Consider the following 26269-nt stretch of genomic DNA (forward strand, 5'->3'; position numbering starts at 1 on the left):
AGAGCTCCTGACAGGCATACACAGTACATGACAGCAGCTAGCAAACATCTCATCTGCTTGGCTGAACGACGTTATGGTTTCGCTAGCTGTGTGTTTTTGTCCTATTTTTGATTAATTTTCCTCAGTTGCACACAACCACAGCTTAGCATGTGCAACTAGAGCTGTTTAATAAGTAGCCAGATCGTCTGTCACGCTTGAAATATCGAAACCAGCGATTGCTTGGACTTTTCGAGGCTGTGTACTTTATTTTAAAGCTTTTCAACACATTTCTTTTTCAACGATCAATCGAGATTTTTTCCTTTTTTATTATACAACATAATATTACCTACCACCTCGCTGGACAGACATATCAAAATTGACTTCTTCTTTTTTTACAACAACAACAAGGATTTGGGGTTCGAACGCTGTTTTTTTTCCACCCAGCACCAAAGCTCAAAGATTATTAACAAAAAATATTATCACCAGCTGCGCAAATACACTTTTTCTTTTTTAGTCTATTTATACAATCTGGCAACCAGTACCCTCATCAGATCGAGCTGTCAATCCAGTATTTTTTCCAGACTCAACGATTGTCTCTAGTTAGCAGTGTTTGCTGTCAGTTTCAGAGCCTAAAAATTGACCAAGTGCTGAACAAAAGCTCTTATCTTTTTGACAGCTCATCTATAAAAGTCTTTAGACCTTCCTGAGTGTCACCACTTACATGCTTTCAGGAAGAGTTGCCAGATTTTGCAAACCTGGAAGGTTTTTTTGGTTGTTGTTGTTGTTCGTGTCGTGTTCTCACAATTTTAACATTTAATGTCCAATATATCGTTTAATATGAACAGGACTAGTTAATTTAGTTATTTTTTGGCAGCTGAGGGACATTTTTATTCGTTTTTTTATCATCCAGCTATTTGGAAACCAGTGTGTTTATTTGTGTTAGATTTTTCTTTCTCTTAATTTTTTTTCGCACATTTTATCAACAAGCCCCATATCTAAAAATTTTCCTCGCTGCCTTGTACAAAAATATTTTGTAAATTCGTCTGACTGGATTTTTTTTTACCCTAAACGCTGGAGGAAGAGAAACCGTGAAGGAACGAAAGGCTGCTGCTTGTTTTTTTTCCCCTCGTTTATTTCTGACCCGGATTGTCGGTTTATTTTCGTTGTTTATTGCTTAAAATGACGGCTATTGAGAAACTGCAGATGTTGATCGAAGCAGCTGAATATCTTGATCGAAGAGAAAGAGGTAAAGTGACGAAATACGATATATATACATATATATATATATATATATATATATATATATATATATATATATAATATATATATATATACATATATGTATGTATGTATATGTATGTATGTATACATGCATGCACGCACACACACACATATAATCATATTTTGGCATGCAAATTAATCCTGACACTGTTACTAAGGTGCTTGTTTGCTAAACAGAGAAAAATGGTGCTTCGACCTATTTATTAGAAATGAATGCATGATATGCAGACGTTTTTTTTTTTCGTTGTTGTGATATTTGGGGAAGATCAAAACATCGAGAAGTGTCCACTTCAGCTGTCTGAGACTGTGTGCTGGTCAGTCATCACCATATACTTGTCTTTCACAGGGGACACTAATGTGTTGTTACCACTCTCTAGGGATAAAACCCAAGCGTATGACATATTTATATATTTTTAATGGTGCTTGATGACATATTTGTGTGTATATGTGGAAGTGAAATGCATTTTTCAAGCACTGCTGTTGGTTTACAGTGGAGGGTTTCCTGTGCATCCCCCTTCCCCCTATCTGTTGTGGTTCGGCTGGCTACTGGGTTTACTCCAGTTCAGATGACATCATTGACCCAAAAGCAAGACATTTGTCTAGAAATGGTCCCATTGTGTTTTATATAATAACCGCTTTTCTCACAGGAACAAAAAGAAATTGTCAATATTTGTAATCAATCGCTTTGATTTTCAGGTAGTTAATGTGCTTTGTGGTCTAATGAGCTTCTAAATGTCTCTGTTTGAATTTGCAGAAGCAGAGCATGGCTATGCCTCCATGTTACCCTTCACCAGCAACAAAGAGAGGGATGGCTTGAAACGAAAAATCAAAAGCAAGAAAAATTGCAGCAGCAGGTACTTCCACCTAGTTTTTACGAAAACAAATATGATTTCATTAGCATCAAGACGGATCTATTAGTGTGCACTGTATGTACAGTGTGATTGGTTCTTGTGTTTTTCTCCCTCCGTATCCCTCATGAACATGATTCACACACATCACTCGTGAGCGATTTCTAAATTAGACATATCTGCGCCGTGTGAGTATGTGTGACACAAACACACCCACTGATTCATCTCCGTGCAGATGCAGTCAGAACACGCCGTCCCACGTTCAACATGGAGAGAGACGTACACTCACATGCTGCTCGATTCTCTCCCTGTGACTCTCACCACCCACGTCACACAGTCACAATTTACTCACTCACTACTCAACACCTCAGATTTCATCAGCATCATCCGATTAGGGGGCCTGGAACTGTCCGTCGCCTGTCAGTGGGTGAAGTCAGTTGCCTTAAATTGTTTTCAAAGTAGAGCTGATTTTACTTGTCTACCACCTATTATCAGGCAATGCTGTTTTTTATGTTTACATCAGTAGTGAACCATTCTTTAAACTCATGATTGTTATTTTTATGTTTGTTGGTATTGAATTTGGCAGTAATTGCTCATCAGCATGAGGTTAAACTAAAATTACATTTAAAAAGTCATCAAAAGATAGACCAATAGCAGACAAGGTCACAATGAATGCTTTAAAGTCAGCATGAAATGAAATTCACCCCATTTTCTAAATCTGATCAAACAGAACTGTTTAATCAAAATGTCATAACTGGAGCTTCTCTCTGGTGACCCTCTTAGTCCACTTAAACCCGACAGGCTTGCCTTCATCTTCCTCCACATTTGAGTGCAACGCCCACATCTCAAAGTCCAATCAACAGATAATCCGAAAAAAAGACCTGTCACTACTTCCATTTCATGGGAGAAACTTGTAAGGAGAGCATCATCAGTATTTCAGCTTTATGCCTACTTTAACTCTATTCTCATTATGATCTGAGCCGTGAATCTTAATCTCCACGTTCTAGAACATGTTCCGCTACACTATGTTCTAAACTGGTGCAACTTGATAAGGTGGCAAGCGATAAATCTTTCATATCAATGCAGGTTTTTGTTGTAACCAGCTGCAACCATGACAGGAGTTTTTGTTTGGTTTCTATCGAGTGCATTCGTTTTTGGTGGCCTTGTTTCTGGTAGTATTTTTTCCATAGGGATTTAAAAAAAAAAATTTGTTATAAGCCATGAACCAAACCAAACAACTACAAGCTGAATCATACCATTGCAAGGATTGAACTTGAAGCAAAAAATGTATCTGAAAATCAGACAAAAACTAAAAGACTGTGTACTTAACAGCTTTAATGAGTGAATGAACTACAATCCCATGAAGCATTGCAAATGAAACCATAGAATTAAAAACGATGGTGAAATGTAAATTTATCGATTAAAAGAAGTTGAAAATTTAAATAATATATAAAAACTATATATTTTTATTGTAAAATATTCACATATATATATTTATATATGGTGCTCAAGACACATTTATAAATGTTGAAAACAGTTGGCTGCTTAATGTTTTTGTGTAAACAGTGCTAAAAAATCTGAATTCTTTGGTGAATAAAGTTTTCTTTAAAGTTTTTAGTGTGATTCACTGATATGTGGAGATTTTCTTTGCAGAATCATGGGTAATGTAGTTTTTCACCAGGAATTCTGCTGTTAAACACAAATTATTTCAAAAAAGAAAGTAAATAATGCAGGTTGATGGCTTTAACAAAAGCACATACCATTGTTAAACAAGCTTGTTGGTTACAGTAGGTCTGCTTTTAAAGGTTTATATTTTGTTCAAAATCATTTCCACTATATGGAAAATTAACGGGATTTTTACTTACAGAACCTCACTGTTGCACTCTCTTTCAGTGGTGCTGCATTGATTAGCCCCGCCCACAGTGAAATGTCATTGATTCATATACACAACTGTATATTAAACATCAAATATGTTCTTATTGGCTAGGATGCAGTGTTCCTCTGAATCTGATTGGTCTGACAGCAGGGCTCTAGGGATAGATCAACTTTATTCTTACACTAAGGGGAGATCTTAAAACTGTAGCTGATTGACAGCACATGTTGCTGTCATACTCTGCATACTGATTCACAGACACAAGGTCCCTCTTAAGCAGTTCAGCAGAGGGTCATAAAACTGCTGCTTCTGAATCATGGAGATGAACCATTTTAGGAATATGGCCTTGGATAAAAATCTAGTTATTGTGTGACCCTGCTGAAAACAGTCCCCAACTCTAATCTGTGTCTGGATGTTTATGTGGTTTGTAACTGGATATTATAAGGCCTAACAAGGGTAGCACTGGGTTTGTAGCTATTTATTTACAGCCTTATGGTGCGTAGAGATGAAGTCGTTGTATAAATGTTGGTTTAGTTTATAAAGAAATCGTAGGAGCTGTCTTTTTAATGTAACAGGTCTCATTTAAAGAATGCTGCAGGTTTTATTATAAATAATTCATCGGTGCATATCTTCTTTTTTTTTTTTATTCACATGGCCTCGTAATCTTTAATCAAAAACGATAACTTTCCCTCCAAACAACAACTGTTCTCTTCATGACGTGCGTCTCTGCGGAGGGTGGGACTAAATATCCCAACTGACTTCCATTTTAGTTAATAAATCTAGTCCAATAAATTCCCAAGGATGAAATCAAGTTCCGGCCAACATTTTTTCTCATCCCAGATGCTGTTTCACTCGAATATACGTCACAACAGGGAAGAAAAGACTATTGCAACTTTCATTTCATGCTGACTTTAACCATGTATACAAAATATGGCCAGGTTTTGTGGCCTGTATTTTGATGTACTTGTCATCATTAAGAGGGATGACAAAAAGGATTATTGCTAATATTCACCACAACACTTTTTGTTTCTATTAGTATCAAAGCTGTAGTCCTGTTCCACTCTTTGTTTGGCACAGCAGTTTAAACAGAATATGGTACCAAGATGTGTTCTTCTCCATTAAATGCTATAGACAGGACAAGATTTGAAAGTGAAATTACATGTTGCAATATGTTATTTGCATATAGCTATGCGTGTTAAATTTTTACATTTTCTTTTAAAGTGCCGCGATTATGCTATATTAAAGGTTCTTAATTTTGTTTTGGAGGTCTCCTACAACAGGTTTACATGCATCAAGAGTCAAAAAAACACTTTCATTTTCTCATACATTGCACATCACATTTTTCAACGATTCTGATACAACTCGGCTGAAGATTCCGTCTCTCTAAATCCTTCCTTTCCGTTAGCCTACTCTGTTCTGATTGGCCAGATGGCCCAGTCTGTTGTGATTGGTCCACTGTTTACAGTGGAAGCTAATGGGCGTCCATTACATTACTTAAATTTGTAACATTAAAGTTTGCCAAACAAATCCTGCTCCATCCTTTATATTTAATAGTAATCTTCAAAATGGTAATAACGACAGTCAATCTGCATTAATAGACACAGTTTTAGGTAATAGTGGCCCAAAGCTGCTTAGCAGAAGTATTTCAGTAAGACAGTAATAACATGAGTTAGCCAGTTAGCTGGAAAATTACACAATATAAAAAATAAAACTACGTATTTTGAACACCCAGTATAAAATATATACATCAATAATTATTCATACTTACAGGTTGTGATTCTGAGGAGTAAGCTGGTCCAAATAAACTGGGTACTGACCGATCTTTCAAGAGCGAATCCTCCGTTGGAACTCCAAGATTTGAGAAGCAGTCGTCAGTATAATGACGTTTGAGGGCTGGTCAAGTTGTTCGCGGGCAGACAACGTACTACATAGACGGGCATAATGCAAACGTATTGTCTAAAGACGTAGAACCGTAACGCAGTGGGATTTGAATTACGGATGACTCGTTTTGGCGGTTCTTTCTTTTTGGAGACAATAACTTTATTTATCGTGCACTTTCAACTTAACAACTTTGCAGAACACTTACATTCATAAACAGCTATATTTTAAACTGCATGAAAGGGAATATTAGGGGCACTTTAAGAATAGCAGGTGGTGGAAAGCAAGTGGGTGCAAAATGATCGTAATCTGGCTGCTGTGAACTTAAGCATACATTAAAAAATTAGTATAGCAAGAAGTTTTAGTGCACCAAATGCATCAGAAATCATCTGCACAGCCTCAGAATATGCAAGTAACCTACATTCACTACACCAGAACTGGTGTTAATGCATCATGCATGAATCGCTTTTGCTCTAGAGCACAGCCGGTGTTTCTGCGCTGAATAAACTCCTCACATCTCTCCAACTGCAAGCCTGACTCATTAGATGGCTCTCCCATCCATTCACCGCTTGAAGGATGGAAAGCCATTCAGTCGCTTGAGCTTTGTGTGCATTCGATGACAGAGCTCCTGAAAAGCGTCTCTGGAATGCCATTTACGTTTGAGTGTGTGTTGTGTAAAACCTTTATTATGTAGGTCAGGTGGATCTCCTACATAGTGGATCTCCCTTGCAAACCTGCCTTCACCTCCAGCTTTCCGTGGTTGCGTTTCCTGATGTATCGTGGGGGAAGGGTGGCAGTGTGTGTCCCTGATCTGTGTACGTGTGAGAGTGGTGGGCTAGTGCCTCCTCTCCCCTCCCCCTCCCCTCTTCTCTTCTCCACGATCCAGGCAACCAAACCTGCTTGAACACCCCCATTATATATATGACAGAGCTCCTCCTACCTCTCGCTTACATTCAGATGGTATGTGGGCTAATGCACATAGCAGCAGCCCTGGGTTCTCCTCTTGTTCCTGTATTAATGTGTGCACTAGTTCCATATTTCAAGTCATTTTTGTATTCACTAGGCACTCTTTGCAGTGCAAATGTAGTGTTATGCCTTTAGGCCATCACATGGTGAACTGGATGTATATGCAGCTAATCGGACCAGATATGTTGTAAGAAACTGCTTGGCCTTTCATGTGTTGGAACAGGTGGTCTGGCAAGTACAGTAGCAACGAGGGGAGTCAACTTGGCGTTACACAGTGATACGGGCTGTCACTAGTATCTGTCGATCCCCCTCACCGACCCCCCAAAATCCACCTCCCAAGCGAGATGCCAGCCCAGCAGATCAGCTGATCTCTTTGCATGGGTGCGCTAAAGTTAGGAAGCTTGTTTATAAATTCAACCAACCAGTCTCATAACGTCCAGAAAGTGTAATTATGTACCGTAGTCAGGGTAGATGCAGTGTTATTTTCCGTATATCCTTCACAGCTTTGTCAATTTAAATATGGTGTCTACCCAGACAAAGGTCATAAACAATAAATGTGATAAGTGTTTTGAAATTGTCTTTAATTCCTGGCACACATTGTACAATATTGGGCTGTCCCAGTTGAAAGATGTCCAATCGTGGTGATTTCTGTGGTCGTGGCTCCTAAACGGTGGTTCTACGTCGTACAGAGAGAGAGGTTAAAAGACGACAGTTTACACTGTCTTGCAACCAAAGATCGTCTGCGATAATTCTCACAGTGTCAGAAATTGAACATGATCATCTCACAGTGTGTTTGCTGCCACGACCTACCTATGACTAGCCAATAAAAATGCAACATGAAATGGCGTATTGATCAACGCGACATGGCGTTAAAACTACTTGCCTCAAGCTCCATTTGCAAAATTGGCATGACAAGTTGGCCTCTTTTCCCTAGCCCTGACCGCATCCATATTCAGCACACAGCATGCGATTCATCTTGCTCTATTTGTTTATCACTAGCACATTCTGATGACATTTTATACTTCTGTACTAACTTGGATCATAGCCTACGATTCAATAGATGTCATCATCGTACAGTCTACATACACTGTACGACATGGATCTAATAAACTTGGGTACTACATGTAATTTGTAATGATCTGATAGGATTGCTGAAATTGCACAGTCTGTAGCAGGCATAAGGGGGTACAGTTATTGTGAGACTTTGACATGAGATGTCTTCTGTTCCTACATTGGAGGTATTTTTAGAGTGAGGGTTACTGTAGAAGGGGTCATAAGGTCAGTTTGAAGGATGGATGAATGAGAGAGAGATGATACGATCATTCTAAGCTCCCTTTTCGAGTCCAAGTACTTTTTGCAGGTTCTGGCGTTTGCAGTGAATGTAAGCTCTTGGAGAGGTTGCAAGGTCCACCTTCTACCAGTTCCAGTCCACTAATTTGATTTGGCAAAAGTGTTGAGTTGCTGATGTATAGAAATCCTGCCTTAAAATTTCCTGGGAAGGTTAGGTAACACTTTAGTTTAGGATCCAATTCTCACTATTGCAAGTTTTTTTTGGGGGGGGGGGGGGTTTGCAGGAATTTCTTACATATATCTATTTTTTTTTTTCACTACTGTTCTTAAACTTTGGGGTCGGTAGGATTTTTTTATATTGATTTTTTAAGAAATTGCAATTTTTATTCAGTAAGGGCACATTAAAAAAATGTATTCACCAAGGGCACATTAAAATTTATTAAAAGTGACTGACGAAATTTACAAGTTACAATGAAACAAGACTATTTCAAATAAAGGCTGTTCTTTTGATTTTTCTATTCATCAAATAATCCTGATGATGATAAGAAGTGTCACCTGAGCACCAGATTAGTATGGCTGCTGGCAATTCAGCTTTCATCACAGAAATAAGTAAAATTTTAAAATATATTCAAATAGAAAAGTCATTTTATATTGTAACAATATTTCACAATATAAATGTTAACAGCATTTTTGCTCAAATAATTGCAGCTTTGATGAGCATAAGTGACTACTTTCAGAAAATAAAATAAAAATCTTACCGATATCGAACTTTTGAACAAAAGTGTATTTTTCTCTTTTCCACTTCCCAACGAAGAAGGAAGCTTTTTAGCAAGACAACCGTAAATTGAAAAGCAAGAGATCTGCATCTATTTGAAGTAAAGCTTAATTGGTGTGTATTGTCATTCTTATGGTGCCATTGAGAATAATGGGAAATGTGTCATGTTTTCAACTATATGTAATATAGTATATGTATGTTTAGTCAACATTCACATTTTGAATGGAAAACAAGCTCCCAATGGCAGCTATGGTGTTGTGGTGGAAATCATTTGCACTAATCTCTTGAATTTGACCATTTTGTCATGACTTTTAAGGCAGCAAAAGCAAGATATTGGACTTGTCTATTGAGCTCTTGTTTTTTCCTCATCTTTCTCTTCTCTGCTTTGCCTCTTTCACTTCTCTGTTGATGTAGACATGGCCTCTGTGAAGCGAGCCTTCATTCACATGGTGTGTGAGGACTCTACCCCCCACTGCCGTCTTGTGTCTCAGGCTTGTGTTTCTAGTTACTGTTGCTAAGTGGGGCCAAGAGCCTCTATGTATTTTGCAAACGTAGCAGGAGAGAGAGACACACACACAGAGGACAGAGTACATTTGCGATCAGCTATTAGCATTTTGGCAACTCCTGCATCCACTAAACAAGCCCAGGGTCCCTTAAAATCTTGGAGTTTGTTCCTATATAGCCTTTACACCATGTACACACACACACACACACACACACACACACACACACACACACACACAGACACCAGTTCACCTTTGTACTGAACATTCAAATCAGCAGTGAGCACAGAACACTCACTGTGTGCCTTTCAAACCTAAGAACATGGAGGTGATGTTGGAGCCGTAGCCTGTCGATTAGTTCAGAGTCCCCAAATATGAGGGGAGTTATTTTATTTTTATTTAAAAAAAAACATTTATATATTTTATGAAAATATGTCATATCATGGAGACAACACAATCCCATGCAATAATTGGCTTCTAAATTGTCCTTTTGTTAAATGACATTGACAATTTGTAAATTGTTTAAAAAAAAGAATGTGCAATTTTTTTTTCTTTGATAGTTGACAGTGTATATAATATTTATATTATTATATACTTAAATATTTGATTAAATGTTTTAATTTAAAAAAAATTTTAAAACTAATTTCAAATTTTCTTTAATTTTCTGTTTCAAATCCTCTCTCTCACTGCCTTGTTAAAGTAAAGTCTGAATATAAACATATTATAACAATTTTCTATAGAAAACTGCTGATATGATTCTAGGGTGTTGTGGGTGGTTGCCAGGGCATTACTTCATGGTTGCTGGGGTGTTTTGTGTAGTTGCTAGGTGGTTCACATTGAATGATCCTTCCCTCAAGTCTCTATATCATTCCAGTCTGTTGGATTCTTTCACTCATTTTATAGTCCACCAAGCAAAAATTGTGAGTCTGATCATTTAGAAACCTTTACAAACTGCATGATTTGAGGTATCATTCATGTCCGTAGCACAAACAATGTGGGGCAAGTTTCTTTCTAAAGTTTAATACTAGTGTTAGGGGTTTCAAGTATTCAAAAAAGTCAATTTAGCTCATAAGTTTGATTCCCAGTGAATGCGCCATGAACTGATAAAATGCAATGCAATGCAATGCAAGTCGCTTTAGTTAAAAACGTCTGCCAAATGCACAAGTGTAAATGTTAATAAAAAAGACCAAGCACAGTGATTCCTAACATCTCCCTCTTTCTGTCTCTGCAGGTCTACACACAATGAGATGGAGAAGAACAGGTATGTCCATATAACCTTCATGTTATTGTCACAGTTGTTAGTTCTTATCTGTAAACTTGCAGGATTATACCTCATTACATCCTTACTGATTAGATTAAGATTAAACCTCTGTAATTGAAAGCTAAATGACCAGGAAATGTGACCGAATGGCTCATTTCAGTCTTTTTGGAGCCGTTTCTTTTCACGTGTGTCCACTAGCACCCATATATTGCTCAGAGATTTTCATTAAGGTCAGTCAATCAGCTGATATATCCATTCAGCTTTGACCCTAGAGATAAACCCTCAATAAATGGGTGATCTAAATTTTTGAACGCGAAAGATCTCGCTAATGAACCAGGCTTAACATCTCCAGCGTGATGTGGTTTGGGTAACACATGCGCACCGAGCTCTGAGCTCAGCTTGCCAAACGCCTTGAATAATACATGCCGTCAGGCTTAGCAATGAGCAAAACCAGGGTGTCTGGACTTTGACTTTACACTCCTAACAATGCACACAGCTTAAGTCACACTCCCCTCCTATTCATGCCTAGGAAAGTGTGTCTCTTTCTGCATACATCAGATCAGACCAAAGCTCTGAGGTCACAGTGCTGCAGACAACTGATCCGCTATTCATTTCTGAAGAGCGGCTTTCATCTACTGTTTAGAAATCCATAGAAGGAAAACGAGGCTCCCCACGTCTCTGCTTTTGTTTCACACTGGCTCAAAATGGAGTATGGGCTGATATTCATAAAGCAATTCAAGTGGGAGTGCATTTGTGATGCAGATTTATATAAATGGTCAGCATGTCTGATGTGAAAGCAGCACAGCTGTGTTGTGATAATTCATGTGTCCATGAACCTCTCGGATTAAAAAAATATATAACAAGGGTAGGACTTCAGCCGAGCAGTTAGTGCATGTTATTTTTCGACATTAAGCCCTGGCACTTGTGCGGAAAATACACGTTCTGGCTTTCTGGATTTCATTCCTACTTCTCTCTTACTTTTATTTTATTTTATAATGATTTTCTCCCATCTAAGTACTAACCAGGCCCAACCCTGCAAGATCGGACGAGATCAGGGTGGTTCGGCCGTAAGCTATTATGATTTTCTTTTCTTTTTTTTCTTTATTTCATGTATGTGTGAATTTATTACTATGAATTAATTTGTCATTACATCAAATCCAGTTTGTGATGCTGTAAATAAGCCGAATTAAATTACTTGGATGTTTAGATATGTTGTCTACAAGAGTAACTAGAAGTAAAACTTATAAATGAAGACCACAATGTAAACTGTAAAAATAAAAAAAATAAGAACCTGTGGTTTCCAAAAATTAACCATAAAAAATACAGTTGCAACATTTTAAGTTTTACAGATGTATCTTACATTTACAGTAAAAAACTTGTTCATTGACTAATATAATATTAATTGATAAACCTATTGACGTTCTAATATCTGTTTTGTACCTTTGTAATACACTAACAACCACCAAAAACAGGTGGAGATGAGAAAGTCAAATGATGAATCAAACCTCATCACAAGCAGCTTTCCTACAAGCTGAGAAGCTAAATAATAATATAGAGAAGGTGCAAAGTGTTATTCACACGAACACTAAACACCATCATGGTAAAATGACATTTAAAAAATGAAATAAACATCTATTCAACAACATTAGATGTAACATAAAACCCTAAGAAGAAACAGTTATTTCAATTAAAATACATCAAATGGGAAGTGAAACATTCAATTTAATGGTATTTTACCGTAATGTAAATAAATGTATGGTAAGATCTATTTCAGTTATTTACCGTATATAGTACGGAATCTTTCACCCTAGCATTTTTACAGTTTTTTACCATTAAAATCACTATAATTTTTTACAGTGTATGAATATTTCTGGACAGCTTATGTTGTAACATAGTCAGTTCGACACCCAAGTCAGTACTGTGATTGGTTAGCAGATATACATTACTGTTCAAAATTAATACATTGTGACAGTAAAGACATAATGTTACAAAAGATTTTTGTTTCAAATAAATGCTGTTCTTTTGGTCTTCATCAAAAAATCCTGGGGAAAAAACGTATCATGGTTTCCTCAAGCATAATAAAAGTATTTCTGAAGGATCATGTAATGGCTCCTGAAAATTCAGCTTTTTAATCTCAGGAAAAAAATACATTTTTGAATATATTCAAATACAAAAGTTTCACAGTACAACTGTTTTTACTGTATTATTGATCAAAATATTGGTGAGCATAAAAGAACGCATAAAAAAATCTTACTGACCCCAATTTTTGGACCACTATTGTACCAGATCCATTTCATGGGTTAGTGATATACAATATATGATTTCCCTGACTATGAACTTTAATCCTTCTTAATTGAAAATCAAATTTTTTTTATGTTTCTTATTGTCTACCAATCTCTAAATGTCTGTGAAAAATTGAGCAAAAGTGAAGTTTTATTTGCATCTGGCTCATAGTTTAGCATAGTGGCATTTTAATTTAAAAAAAAGCTGTTGTGAAAGTTAAAATCTCACCTGAAATGCCCCCTGTCTTATAAAATGTCACACACCTGTATCATGTTAAATTGTTACAGTTGTCCCAGTGACCTCAATATCACACATGGCATGCATTTTCACCCTGCACCAGTTATGGGCTAAATGTCATACACACTCACCCTACAGGCAGAGCGAAAGACTGTTTTTTATTGTTTAACAGTGCAGGGTTGCCTAAGAGAATATTCAAACAACTGCTGTTAACATTGTTCTTTGGAGCCAATGTCAACAGGAGCCACAATAGAAGACACACACCATCTCAAACATAAGCACAGGTTAAATTTGCCTGCGAGGCAGTGTGTTTGTTCTCAAGATGGACATTGCATATTTGTCTTGAGAGAGAGTCTGTAACCTGAGCTCCAGGCCACCACACATGCATTGGCATGTACCGTTCTCTAGTGGGGTTAATGCTATTACTGAGAGGTCAGAAGTCAAAGGCCGGGAGAGGATGGTGATTTATGCTAAAAGTCATATGGCTCGAATAGTTAGAGGCTGACCTGTTTAAAGGATCATGGTAGAACAGATATATGGTGTCCCACAGAACTGGGGTGGTCTTTTTTGTATAGGGAGACAGTATGCTGTGACTGTGGACTAGGAATATCCGGTTCCATATACAATAACGTTTAAAAGAGTGGGGTCACTAAGATTCTAAAAAAATGTGTATGCTCACCAATGCAGAATTTATTTGATCAAAAAAGCAGCAAAACATCAATATAGCTGAATTTCCAGCATCAGTGTCACATGACCCTTCAGAAGTAGACTGATTTAGTGCTCAAGAAACATTTATAATTGTTACCAATGTTGAAAACAGTTTTAGAAAACACTTAATATTTTTGTGAAATTTTCCAGGATTCTTTGATTAACAGAAAGTTCAAAGTTTAATGCTTCCTTGCTAAATAAAAGTATTGATTTCTTAAAAAATATATATATCTATATCTTATATATAAAAAATATATCTATATATCTTAATGACCCTAAAATTTGAAACAGTAGTATACGAAGAGAGAAAACGGTTGAGAAAGAGAAACAAATCTACACGCATTGTGAGTGACCCTGTGACAGCAACACCCATTGTGTGTAAATGGCGGAGGGCACACGAAGTCTGTATTAGCTTAACAAACACCAGGCCACATAGGTTATGTCACCACTTTGGTGGCAAATTCTGAAGTTACGTAATAGTATTCCCGACCTTCGGACAAATTAACCTCGCACTGTATGAAAGCGATGAGCAGTGGTGCAAACATTACCCTTTGTCTGGGTGTGTTCTCCAGCGCATGTTTATGTGTTGCTGGAGAGGCAGGTGTACACACAGCCTGTCTTTTGGCATTATGATATTGCTCTTATTTACCCTGAGTTAGCACATTCGTTTTAATAAATTTGCATTAAACTGGCCTTGAACTGCAGCAGAAGCATTTAAGAGAAACACAATTGGCCACAATTTCATAATGTTTTTAACAGATTTTTTTTTTTTATTCAAATAATTTTTTTTATTTAGTTTTGACATTTATTTTATTTTTGTAAATTATAAAAAGTAAGTTATTTAGTTATTATTCATTATAATTAATAGTACATTATTTTAGGAAATATTATAAATATGAATAAATATCGTTTTTTGCAGCAACAGTTGCGATATCACGCTTTTTTCACTTTCACATATTATCATGTATGTTATTGTTTATTTCTGTATGGCTGGAATTATAATTTTTTTGTAGGTTATGAATCTTGTTGTATTTTAGTTTTTTTTTCACAGTAATTTGTTTGTGACCACACAATTTGCGTGATCTTTTCAACATTTGCATATGGCAAAATGACACCTTTCATTTTACATCCTCATTTTCTATATTTAAATGATTACATGCTTAACTACAGTAGCTTAGAAAGAGCTGCCCACAGCCAACACGTACACACTTATCTGTTGGCAGAACACGCATTGCTAACATGCAGACGTTCATATGCAGCCGCTGAGCAGCAGCAGTAAAATAGTTGGGTTGTGACCCACGCCTCCATACAAATACAGCAGGAAAGCAAAGCAGTCTGCAGTTTCTGGCAGGTTGCATAACAGGTCATGTGGCCGCCGGCACCTATCATCACCACACCCCAGCAACTGTGAATCCCTTTGGCACGCACAAAAGAGGAAGTTAGAGAAACGTTGGGAGGAATGAACTTAATGATTCTTATTTAAATAACAGGTTTATTTGTTAGATTCGTACCATTAAATGTGAATGACAGAATAATAATGTATTGATGTTATATATTAATTGGCTTATTTACTGGCATCTTAGGCATTTCACATTATTAAAGAGGACCTATTATGACCTTTTTCAGTCTTAACTGGGGTTTTTTCTTCTTGAATAGGTTTTCGTGCTTCTATGTTCAAAAAACACATACATTTTCACATATTTTACAGCGTTGCAGCACATCTCTTCCTAGTCTGTCAGTAACGCTCTATGAAGCCCCTCCTTCAGAATAGCACAATTTGCTCTGATTGGTCGGCTGAACAAGTGTGTTTTGATTGGTCAAGCGTTGCAGAAATGTCACGTTCCTCACCGCGAGTTTGAACACGCTATAAGCGCAACTCAACCAGGCCTCGCAACCACCACCCCACCACCCTTTTCTTTGTCCACATGCCCTGGGCAGGAATTATTTAAATTAAGAATATTGTGACGTGAACATTCCTGGAAGAAAACTCATGACTGCAATGCAAATCGAGACGTTTCAGGGAGTTCAGAAATAGTGCTTTCTGATACAGAGAATAACTCCCTTTGTAGTGAACCTTGTGCTTTGCAGACCTTTTTGATACTTAAACAGCAACATTACACACTAAAGAAAGTTGAAAATGTAAGAATTTTACATTTTCCATTATGTGATAAACAAACTGAAAGGTGTTAACTTTGCAGATCGCAGTCGAATTCTTCCTATTTTTATGATTCATGTTGCTACTGCTTATTGAAATTATTGTAGTTGCACTGCTTTTATGACTAACTCTCTTTCTCTCTTTTCCTCACGTCAACCACCCAGGAGGGCACATTTAAGACTGTGTTTGGAACGCTTGAAATCCCTTGTGCCCTTAGGACCAGACTCAAACAGGCACACAACCCTCAGCCTACTTATGAGGGCTAAGGAACACATCAAGGTATGTGCCAACATCCCCTTGGCAGTTCATATTGTTTGGTGGAATGAAAGCAAAAGACAATTCTCAGAAGACCAAAATGCAATGATCTGATATTAAAGCAGCAAGTCAAAAGAGGCCGTTACTGAGATTTTACCACAGTTAAGTGGTGTTGTTGTTAGGCACGACCCTGAAGTGCTTAAAGCGTCCTGTGAGCTTAAACCCCCAAAGCTTAACAGGGTTTTCCTGGGTCAAAAAGGGTCTTTGGTGGTGGCGGAGGAACACAGTCAACCACACACACAGTGCGAAGTAGCCTTCCCTACCCATGTGAACTGTGAGCACAGTACTGGCAATAAATCCAAAATAAATGCAAAGAAACAGTTTGTAATATTAACTTAACCTATTTATTCATGAAATAATAAATACTCACTATGACAGATCATCAAACAAAGTGCTTAGAACTCATTTATATTTAAAAATCTGTACATTTATATGAAAAAAAATCACTAAGTGACTGATTTGAAAAGTTAGTAATAAAATGACCCACATAATAACACATTACATAGAAAAAGTGGCAGATGTGCGGTATTTGACATACAGTATCATTTTGTCCCATCCATTGCTATGGTTATCGCTGTCAATTAGATACAATTGTGCATTTAAATACGGTTGTCAATGCAGAAACTTTGCAATGCTCATTGTTAATGTTAATGCGTTTACTAATGTTACCCTTACTGTAAAGTGTTACCAAAAATTCTTACACACAAAGTAGGTTAGTTCATTACTTTATGTTTCTTAGAAGTCTGATGCAGAGCCATTCAAAACTTTTGAGTCGCTAAGGTTTTTAATTGTTTTTTGAAGAAAGTCTATTATGCAATCTTTTGTAATATAAATGTCTTTAATGTCACTTTTGATCACTTTAATTGCTTCAACTTCTGAACAAAATTATTATCTTACTGAGCTCAAACGTTTGAATGGTAGTGTAAATACAGAATTGAACTGATGCGCAGTCACACGTGTATGTAAATCAGCTATTTTATAATGGCAGTATTATCTGTTTTACAATAAGACTTGAGCACATCTGTCTTTGCAGAGGTTAGAAGATGGCGAGCGGAAGGCCCAGCACGCTATAGACCAGCTGCAAAGAGAACAAAGGCACCTGCGCAGACGCCTGGAGCAGCTGGGTGTGGAGCGCACACGCATGGACAGCATGGGCTCCACCATCTCTTCCGACAAATCCGACTCCGACCAAGGTATATACTCACAGTTATGGTCAACAAGAGTCTTTAAGTCTTAAGCCTTGTTCACACTGTCAGTCCAAATCCAATTTTTTTCATATCCGATTGCAATCCGATTATATTTAGCGAGTGTGAACGGCAAAAAAATCACATGAAATCCAATTTCAAGCTACATTCATATGTGGTTTGAAATCCAACTCTAATCTAATTTCTTGAACTCTGTATCAGTCTGACCGCTCTGATCGGGTTTCACATAGCTAGCCTGCATTTCACTTTCTCACGCATATAAATTGTCAATGTGTCAGATGTCGTTGCAGAACAGGGTTCTGTTGCAGGGTTGTGTTGCATTATTGTTGATGTGCAGGTCGCACAGAAAATTATAATATAATGGAGAAATCTCGTGGTCCAGTGATGAGGTGTTTTCACTTCTTTTACTGTGTGACAGAGACGGTAGCGCAAAGTAAAGCTGTGCATGCCAGCCTCCTACATTTCTTCATTAGATGCAGCAGTCCAGCGCTGCAGCTTCACATCGTCATATTGTTAGGCAACATTTCAAACCAGTCAAACACATCCATACCAACTTAACCAGTGGTTAAAGTGGGATTTGGCAGGTGGGGGAACCCACAAATTTTGTGTAAGTGCAACAGGGAAAATTACTCACCATGGGACAACAAATTGGGTATCGTGGTATAGCAATACTTTTTGGGACAAGAGAGTCACTGTGGCATCAAGTATAACAATACTTATTTACTTAATATTTTAATGGTTTTATTTTGGTTAATCTACTCTATGATGATGATAAAATTGCTGTATGGAACACAACCTTCTTTTTCACAATGTAAATTTAAACATAAAAAAAAGGAAGTCCAAAATTGACTAAAATTTAAGATATCGAAATGGCTGAAGACAACTATAACAGAAATAAATCAATCACAATTATGGAAATTTGACATTAGACTACTTCACCTTCGACTTTTAACTCCACTGCAACATCCACTAGCTCTGGCTACAAGAACAGCAACGGCCACATTACCACCCCCTCACAGACACGGGCATTGAAATGTGAGGTAGTAAAGGGGGGTTCGGGCAGAGAAAATTTGGATTTCTCTGACATACATATGTGCAATTTAGGACTATTGAAGGCCAAAACATTTATTAAGAAATAGCTTTAAAACCTGTCATTAGATTATTTGTCAATAGCTGCTCTCTCTTCCTCTTCGTCTCTCTTTTTCTCTCAGTCTCCTTATCCTATCCTATTTCTTTCCCTCCTAAAACTGAACTTTGACTGATAGTCTTTTCATTTTCGTCTGTGTCAGTGAAGAAAGTAAACATAGGCTCAACTGATGAGTTTTATGAATAATTTTCTTAGATAAGTTAATTTACTCAAGGCTACCAGATCAGCATTGCCAATAGGAACGTTCTACAAGCTTTGGAATTTGAAAAGTGATTTTAAATAATACAAATTATAGGCTACGTTTAACGCAGTTAGTGGAATTGGCAGACGTTCCCTTAGACATGCGTTGTGGAAACGCGTCAAAGCATTCTCAGGTATAAATAAGCAGCATTAATGCACGGTGATTTTGAACGAATATTTAATGTCGATAATGGTTACATAATGTTAAAACTAATCCTGCTATTGATATCTTTGTAAGACTGCCGACCCTATAGAACAGTGGCAAGGGAAAACAATGTCCAGCGAAATATCGAACATTAAACTAACTTTACCGCGCTCAACCACCATGAGTGCATTTCACGCATTTATAATCACTCGCGTTCAGCGGGGAGGAAGGGAGGTTGGTCGGCCAGTCGGTCCATCTCGGGACCAGCGAGATTCGTTGAGATTAATGAATCTATTTATTCTAATTCTAATTATCTAATTATTCTCTAATCTAATTATTATCTAATCTAATTATTTATCTGAGGTGCCGGAAAGCAGTTCCGGACCGTTCCGGCCCACTTTAACCCCTGAACTTAACGTAATTGCCATAGAAAACATAAACCAACACAGATATTCTGTAAAACGAAAGAGCATCACGGGACACACAAATTGGATCTGAACAGTTGCAATGCACAATGTGGATAATTTAGATCAGAATCCAATTGGATACACAAATCATCAGAATTGGGCTGACTGTGAACATAGTCTTAGAGTCATCAAACATCTGAGAGCTTTCTGTCCCTCCATTGACAGCTACTCAACTACCTCTTTGACGCTTCAAAATGTTCATAAAGAGATTTTAAAACTAATCCATGAATTGACCGGTTTAGTACAAATTTTCTGAAGAGACACGATCGCTTTATATGATGAACAGATTTATTTATTTTTTCCATTTTTGATTGAACTAAGCCTTTAAAACCCAGAAATAAGACTGTAATTTAAGGCATTTTAATATTTTTTCCTCATAATTTCATTCTTTGTAGTGGTCAACCAGTATGGGATTTTCAGTGGCCAGAGCCAATAATCTCAAAATGGCAAAATACTAAATGATCTGGTTGCTATATCTGCATTTTTTATGACAGATGTGGGCGCACCTTATGTTACCTGTGCATGATGAAAAAAGTTGCAATTGTAAACCATTACAGTATGTCACATGTTTCACCTGCCATATTCTGAAATATAAGGCAAGGTGAGTTTATTTCATAGTCAATGGTAATTCGAAGTACTTTACATAAATATTTTAAGAAACTCTCATTACTAATGCAATAAATGTCCAATAAACGTTGGCGTAAAGCACTTAATGACAATTTCCGATTTTCTGTGACCTAATCTAAAGTAAAATGTTTTAAAAGGAAATAATAAAAGAGAAGAAAAAATAAATAAATTAGATGATACAGAGCAATCAGTAGGACGCAGCACAGTGCATTCAGTTTGTATTTAAATGCAAATCTAAGTTAAATGTGAAATATTAGGTTTAATAACAAAGCAAACAGATGAGAAAATTGCCTACAGACTACACAGAAAGTCAAACAAATGTGGATGGATGGTGAATGTAAAGCTATAGAACAAACAAGGGAACTGTTTGCTTTTGCAACATGTCGAAACTTGTTCTGATCATTTAATACACATTAAAAAGAAGCTGAGAAGTAGAAATTGTATTCCTTTAATCATTTAATCATTCTTGCCTTTATGCATGTCACATTGTTATACATGCATTATTTACCTTGAACACAACAGGGTCAAATAGGTAAGATCCATTCGAGGCTTCTAAGAACGCTTTTAAAAAAATACCCAGAAGCTCTTTCTATTTAAAAGGTTTTTTAGTGGTAATGCTTCTACCTAGAACCTGTTGTCATCTACAGATTTTACACTCCCATACACAGTCACACACAAGATTGAAGTTCGATGATCACATAGAAAGCTCACATGGTTTTTCACAGAATTCAGAAAAATAATAATCTTGGGGAGTTTATTTTGTATATGCTGTGGGCTGTCCTACAAACAGATGGCGCATAGATCGACTGTGGCACGCAGCACCACGATGAATGCTTTAACACCTAAATTGGAGTGTTGCCATGGAGATAATGGGCCAGATTGACTAAACGTAGCACACTTCAAAATGCACATGAAAATGCTATAACCTTAATAACGATCGATTGAAAACAAGTCTTGAACGAAATTACAGCTCAGAACATGCAGTTTTTACGTAATTATAATTTATGCATGCATTTTTGCATGTGAATAGAAAACTAGAGCGCTCCCTTTATGTTAGTGTGCACTATTGACTGCTTCATTGATTATAGCGTGATCAATCTTGTTTGTCTTGTCAAACCACTTGCTTGAAGTGTAGACACTATCAGACATCTGTGTTAACATCATCCATCAAATCTTTGTGGTTTCTGTTATTGTCTGAGGAAAATGTCTTACCTTTACATTTAGCCTAAAGCTGCATAACAACAATTGTGATAATCCATTAAGCTATTGATCATTTGAATAAAAAGACACATTTTAATTTCTATATTTTACTGAAAAAACAAATAAATTACTAAATTATTAATAATAATAAAGAAAACAACAGGTAATTGCTTCTATTAAGTGTGTATAATATAATAAATGTTGATAAAAAAAATTCTATATTTATAATATAATATATAAAACTTTAATATGAAATGATCTTGTGCTTGGATTGAAACACCTTTGTAAGTGATTTTTATTTTCACAAAAATGCATTTTTTCCCAATATTGTGTAGTGGAATTCACCATCTGTGCATTCACTGTTCATTCAGTATACTGTATATATTACATGCTAGTTACATCAGTTTTATTAGGGCTTTCGATTAAAATATCTAATCACAATTAATCTCATAATTTGTCGTAGTTTTTTTTAGAATTTCATAATTTTTCGATTTCACTCTATAAATATAAATAATATAAATTGTATTATAATATATAATGATAATAAAAAAATGTCAAATAAAATGATCTTTTGTTTGGATTTCAACACCTTTGGAAATGCCCTTTTCCCCACTATTGTATAGTAAAGTCACTTATAGCACATCCCGGTGCATGGTGCATAGACCCGACTTATTGTTAAATTGTGTAGATTTTCATTATTGATTGTTATCGATTTTGTTGTTGTTGTTGCTGCCATTTGGGAGACACTTTTGCAATTATTTTGAATTCTACATTTATTTTGAAGTTTTACATAATGAAGATCACTTACAAATTACCCATTCATGATTCTTCACATGAAACCAAACAAAAAATGTACTCTCCATGCCTGCAGTCCCCCTAGTCCACTCCAGACCACTGATACTTTCAAAAAAAATTGCAATCGAAACAAATGACTTGATTATTATTTTGATCAAATAAATCTTTAAATGCAGTTTTATTAGGGCTGTTGATTACAATATCTAACCACAATTTTTTGGTTTCACTCTGTGATGCACTACAGACATAGGAAGGATAAAGAAGGAATATCTCCCAAAGAATCCTAAGAATTGTTTTCCTGTGTTTGCTTTGCAGAAGAGGTGGACGTTGACGTGGAAGGAACAGACTATCTGCTGGGAGACCTGGAGTGGAGCACCAGCAGCGTAAGCGACTCGGACGAGCGGGGGAGCTTGCGCAGCAGCTGCAGTGATGAAGGCTATTCCAGTGCCAGTCTCCGTCGCCTCGCGAACCCTCAGGAGAAGAGCCCAGAGCTGGGCTGCAGTCTATAAGAGCACAGATCACCCCGGTTCCTCAGCCACTCATCTCCAACCACTTCAACCTGAACCTCCAATCACCTTCAGCCAGGTCCTCCTCTAATGCTTGAACGGTGTTGTCTCCTTTGTGACCGAAACAACGAAAAGGTCTTTCCCTTGCTCTGACAAATCCAGTCTAGGTGTGCGTGTGCGAGTCAAGAGGAGGAAACACAGAGAAAGTATTGGAATTTGGATTTGCCGCCCAACAAACAGACCTCATGTATGCAGCACTAACTGGGAGAAAAGGCCGACCCTTCTTCACCAAGCCGCACCAATCAGATCTTCCCACCCATTTGCCTTTGCTCCCACCCCACCATCCTAGAGAGAGGCACAGGATTTGGGACATTGCCATTCCCGAAAGACCCTCAAAAGACCCTTAAAGACCTCATAGCCAGATGAAGAATGTGTACCATACCACACCCACTGCCTAGTCACTGTCGCACTCTGGGACAACGCACCCAGGTTGTCTTACGTTCTTTCAATCAAAAAACTGAACCGTCCAGACACAGGGCTGGGTCATCTGACCAGTTAGCTAACCAAGCAGAGCATGGTATTTTGCACTTAGATGACAATGTCCGAAGGAGTGGCCTTTTTACACTCGTCTGAAACCAGCTTTGCCTCGTCCCACGTAATAGCCAAGGACCGGATTTGGGAAAGCTGCGAGATCAGAGCAAAAAGGGTTACTTCTACCGTACAGGCAAAGATCGCTTCGTGTCAAGAGATGTGCTGTCATGTCGTTTTGTTTTCTAAAACGTCTCTCCGAAGGGACTGCAGCTACTTTAGTGATGAATCAGGCGTAGTGTGTTAGCTAGTCTTAAACAAAAAATATCTACCTGCACTGTCTAATAACCCGACACTCCCGTCACTGCACGGGCAGAGATCACTGACGTGTTGTTGTTGTTTCCTCTTTTTGTTTTTACCCAGCAAGCACTCATAATACTCATGCTGTGCGAAATCATCAGGGCGGTAGCAATACACCCCTCAACTGGACTTACCGATGGATTCCTGACATCCCAAATGAGAGAATCTCTATTCGTTGTGGTTTTTTAAGCATATGCTATACTTTAAAAGTCCCCCCTGACCTGCCATCTTGAATTTTATTACTACAACCAAGGGGCGAAACGACTGAAGCGTTTGCAGCATGAGATTCTTCGAAGGGTTTGTGGGTTGGGTTTATGAAACTGGGGTGGGAAGGGGGTTGACGTCTGGATCTCAGGTATCTCTTCCTCTCTCTCTAAGGACAGTGGCGTGTTTTTTTTGTGTGTGATGCATCTTCTTCATGTTTGTCCGTTTTCTTTTCTCTCGACTGTTTAGCCCAAGAAGTGCAAGGGCAACTCTAGAAGCACATTCCATGGTTGAGCAGAGCTTCGCGTTATTGCATGGACTGCAGACACTTATACAAAGGTCTGAGGCTTCAGATTACCTACTGTATGAGCGATGGACCCTTTCTGCTCCTGCACCATCAGGCTTGTGTGTGTGTGTGTGTGTGTGTGTGTGTGTGTGTGTGTGTGTGTGTGTGTGTGTGTGTGTGTTCGATGACTGCAGCACTGCATTGCAGTTTCACTCCTGCTACCCAGCTATTACCATTTCAGCTAAAAGTAGTCATGTGTATATAGTTCAGATAAAAAGAGAGATATCTACCCTATATGTACGTATATGGATAAAGTATTTATATTTGATCTACATGATATGTTAAAACATAAGACTATAAATATATATATGAGAGAATATATTTAAGTAGTGATTGCCTTAGTTGCTTCGGTTCTCCTTATCGTTAGTTTCAATGTGTAGTTGATTTGCACTATATATAGATACGTATAAATATATACCTATTTTACACATCCTAAATTCTAACTCTGTCCTCCCAGAGCCAAAAAAAAACCTTTTTTTTCCTGCACAAAAATGAAAATGTTTTGATTTAAAAAAAAAAAACATAAAAAGTTATATAAACTACATTAAAAAAATATATATATATGATTGGGACGTATTTGTTAGTTTGTTGGTGGCATTGCAATTGTGGAAAGTGGGTAATCATTAGCCTGTTATTATTGTGCCTGATCGGACTTGGGAGAAGCGTTTTCTTATAACACTAGTGAGTAAAGTGGGTTCTGTAGGGAGCCTAGTGAAGGATCTGTATGTTTTGAATGTACTGAAGTCTACTGTTGCATCACAAAGTGAGATCTTGAATTTTAAAAATATATCATTTTTTAGACAGATGCACCAAAAACAGAATTTAAACAAATCGTATCATTAAAAATCTTAAATGAAATCCCCCCAAAAAAAGGAATAAAAATAAAAAGTATAAAACTTGTGTGAGTTGTAGCCATGAGAGCATTAGAGCACCGTGTATTTTGGAAGGGGGGAAGGTGGTGTTTACTGTATATATACATGTTTGCTAGTTTGTGACGTCACTGTCCACAGACAGAGAGAAAGGGTTTGATTTAGATTTTTTTTTCTCCTTGAGAGGGCAAGGGGTTTTGGGCTTATGCCTTTTGTATTGATATGCTTGTTTTTATTTGTTACAAGTGTTTAAAAAAGTGCAAACAAAAAGTGAACTTCTCAAGATTGTGTCTTGTTAAAATTTGGTGTCTTGAAGTTTCTCACGACCCACTCCCAACAAAGTAGGCTCTGCTTTCTGTGTAGTTCAATCTTTTTTCCCCGACTTTCTGAGTCGTACTCCTCTCATACGCCGTCTTCTGTGAACACCAGTGGCGGGACATAGCTAATGTGTTGCACTTATGAATGTTACATGAAAGACTATATGGTGCTGTACACTCACACAGGTGTGAATTCCCGCTTTAACACAAACCCTTGCTTTGTCCCGGTGCTGCGCTTGTCACAGTCAATGATGTCACCGTGGGGGGTAGATGTACTACTTTTGATTTGTATATATTGGTTATGTACCGTACGTAGAGTACGAAACGGCTAAAGCCTTAAGACATACAAATGTATGAAAACAATAGATGTTATCAGAAACTGATTGCTGGAATGAACCCATCGCCAGTCATTCCCACATATCGTGACTGCGTCTCAGGTGTTTCGCACCTTTCCAAATATACATAGACACAAACATGTGTGCACACACACATCCTTGAACATATACTGCCTCTTGTAAGCTAAACGAAAGAGGTTTTATGTCTGTTTTACATCCAATCAAAAATGGCCATTTCTATGCTGTTACTTTTTAAGAATTGGGCTACTTTGATGTTGACTGCTTAATATGTGGTTAAAAGGAATGAACTTCAAATAAAATTAAAACTGAAAATGTAGAAAGCTTGTTTCTGTACACTATCTTAAAAATGTATCTTTTGTGGTTTTGATTGATTCGGTGGCAATAATGGTCTTGGAGGTCTGTAATACTTTGAGAAAATTATCCTTTAGCATTCCTATTCATTTCAATGAATGTCAATTAATTGAATTAAACACACCCCTCCCTTCATTGCTCCGCCCCCAAATGCACGAACACGCAATGCAAGAGCGGATGTCTATTTATCATAGCTGAAGCGAAGCAAAATAAAGAATGGTGCACATATATACAAGCAAGAATTGGTTGTTAGT

At 37.3% G+C, this 26269-nt stretch overlaps 1 protein-coding gene across 2 annotated transcripts; it reads left to right on the forward strand.

Annotated features, from left to right (window-relative positions):
* Window positions 1–25984, forward strand: mxd1 (MAX dimerization protein 1). 2 transcript variants are annotated; one of them, XM_077241601.1, is made up of 6 exons: window positions 1–1225; window positions 2015–2114; window positions 10625–10654; window positions 16202–16316; window positions 17386–17545; window positions 22494–25984. In XM_077241601.1, the coding sequence occupies exons 1-6, from the start codon at window positions 1159–1161 to the stop codon at window positions 22685–22687; spliced, it is 666 nt and encodes a 221-aa protein (XP_077097716.1). In that variant the 5' UTR covers window positions 1–1158; the 3' UTR covers window positions 22688–25984. The 2 variants fall into 2 exon arrangements, with proteins under 2 accessions (XP_077097716.1, XP_077097717.1); XM_077241602.1 differs by having other exon boundaries at window positions 32–1225; window positions 22497–25984.
* The last annotated feature ends 285 nt before the right edge of the window (window positions 25985–26269 follow it).

The sequence above is a fragment of the Siphateles boraxobius genome, unplaced genomic scaffold (genome assembly GCF_051911475.1).
Source record: "Siphateles boraxobius isolate OS27281-9 unplaced genomic scaffold, OSU_SipBor_1 24, whole genome shotgun sequence".
NCBI classification, from domain to species: Eukaryota; Metazoa; Chordata; class Actinopteri; order Cypriniformes; family Leuciscidae; genus Siphateles; species Siphateles boraxobius.

Coding starts and splice junctions, on each gene's coding strand:
- mxd1 (XM_077241601.1), top strand. CDS start 1,159: ATGACGGCTATTGAGAAACTGCAGATGTTGATCGAAGCAGCTGAATAT. Junction 2,115..10,624: donor AAGAAAAATTGCAGCAGCAG/GTACTTCCACCT, acceptor CTGTCTCTGCAG/GTCTACACACAATGAGATGG. Junction 17,546..22,493: donor CAAATCCGACTCCGACCAAG/GTATATACTCAC, acceptor TTTGCTTTGCAG/AAGAGGTGGACGTTGACGTG.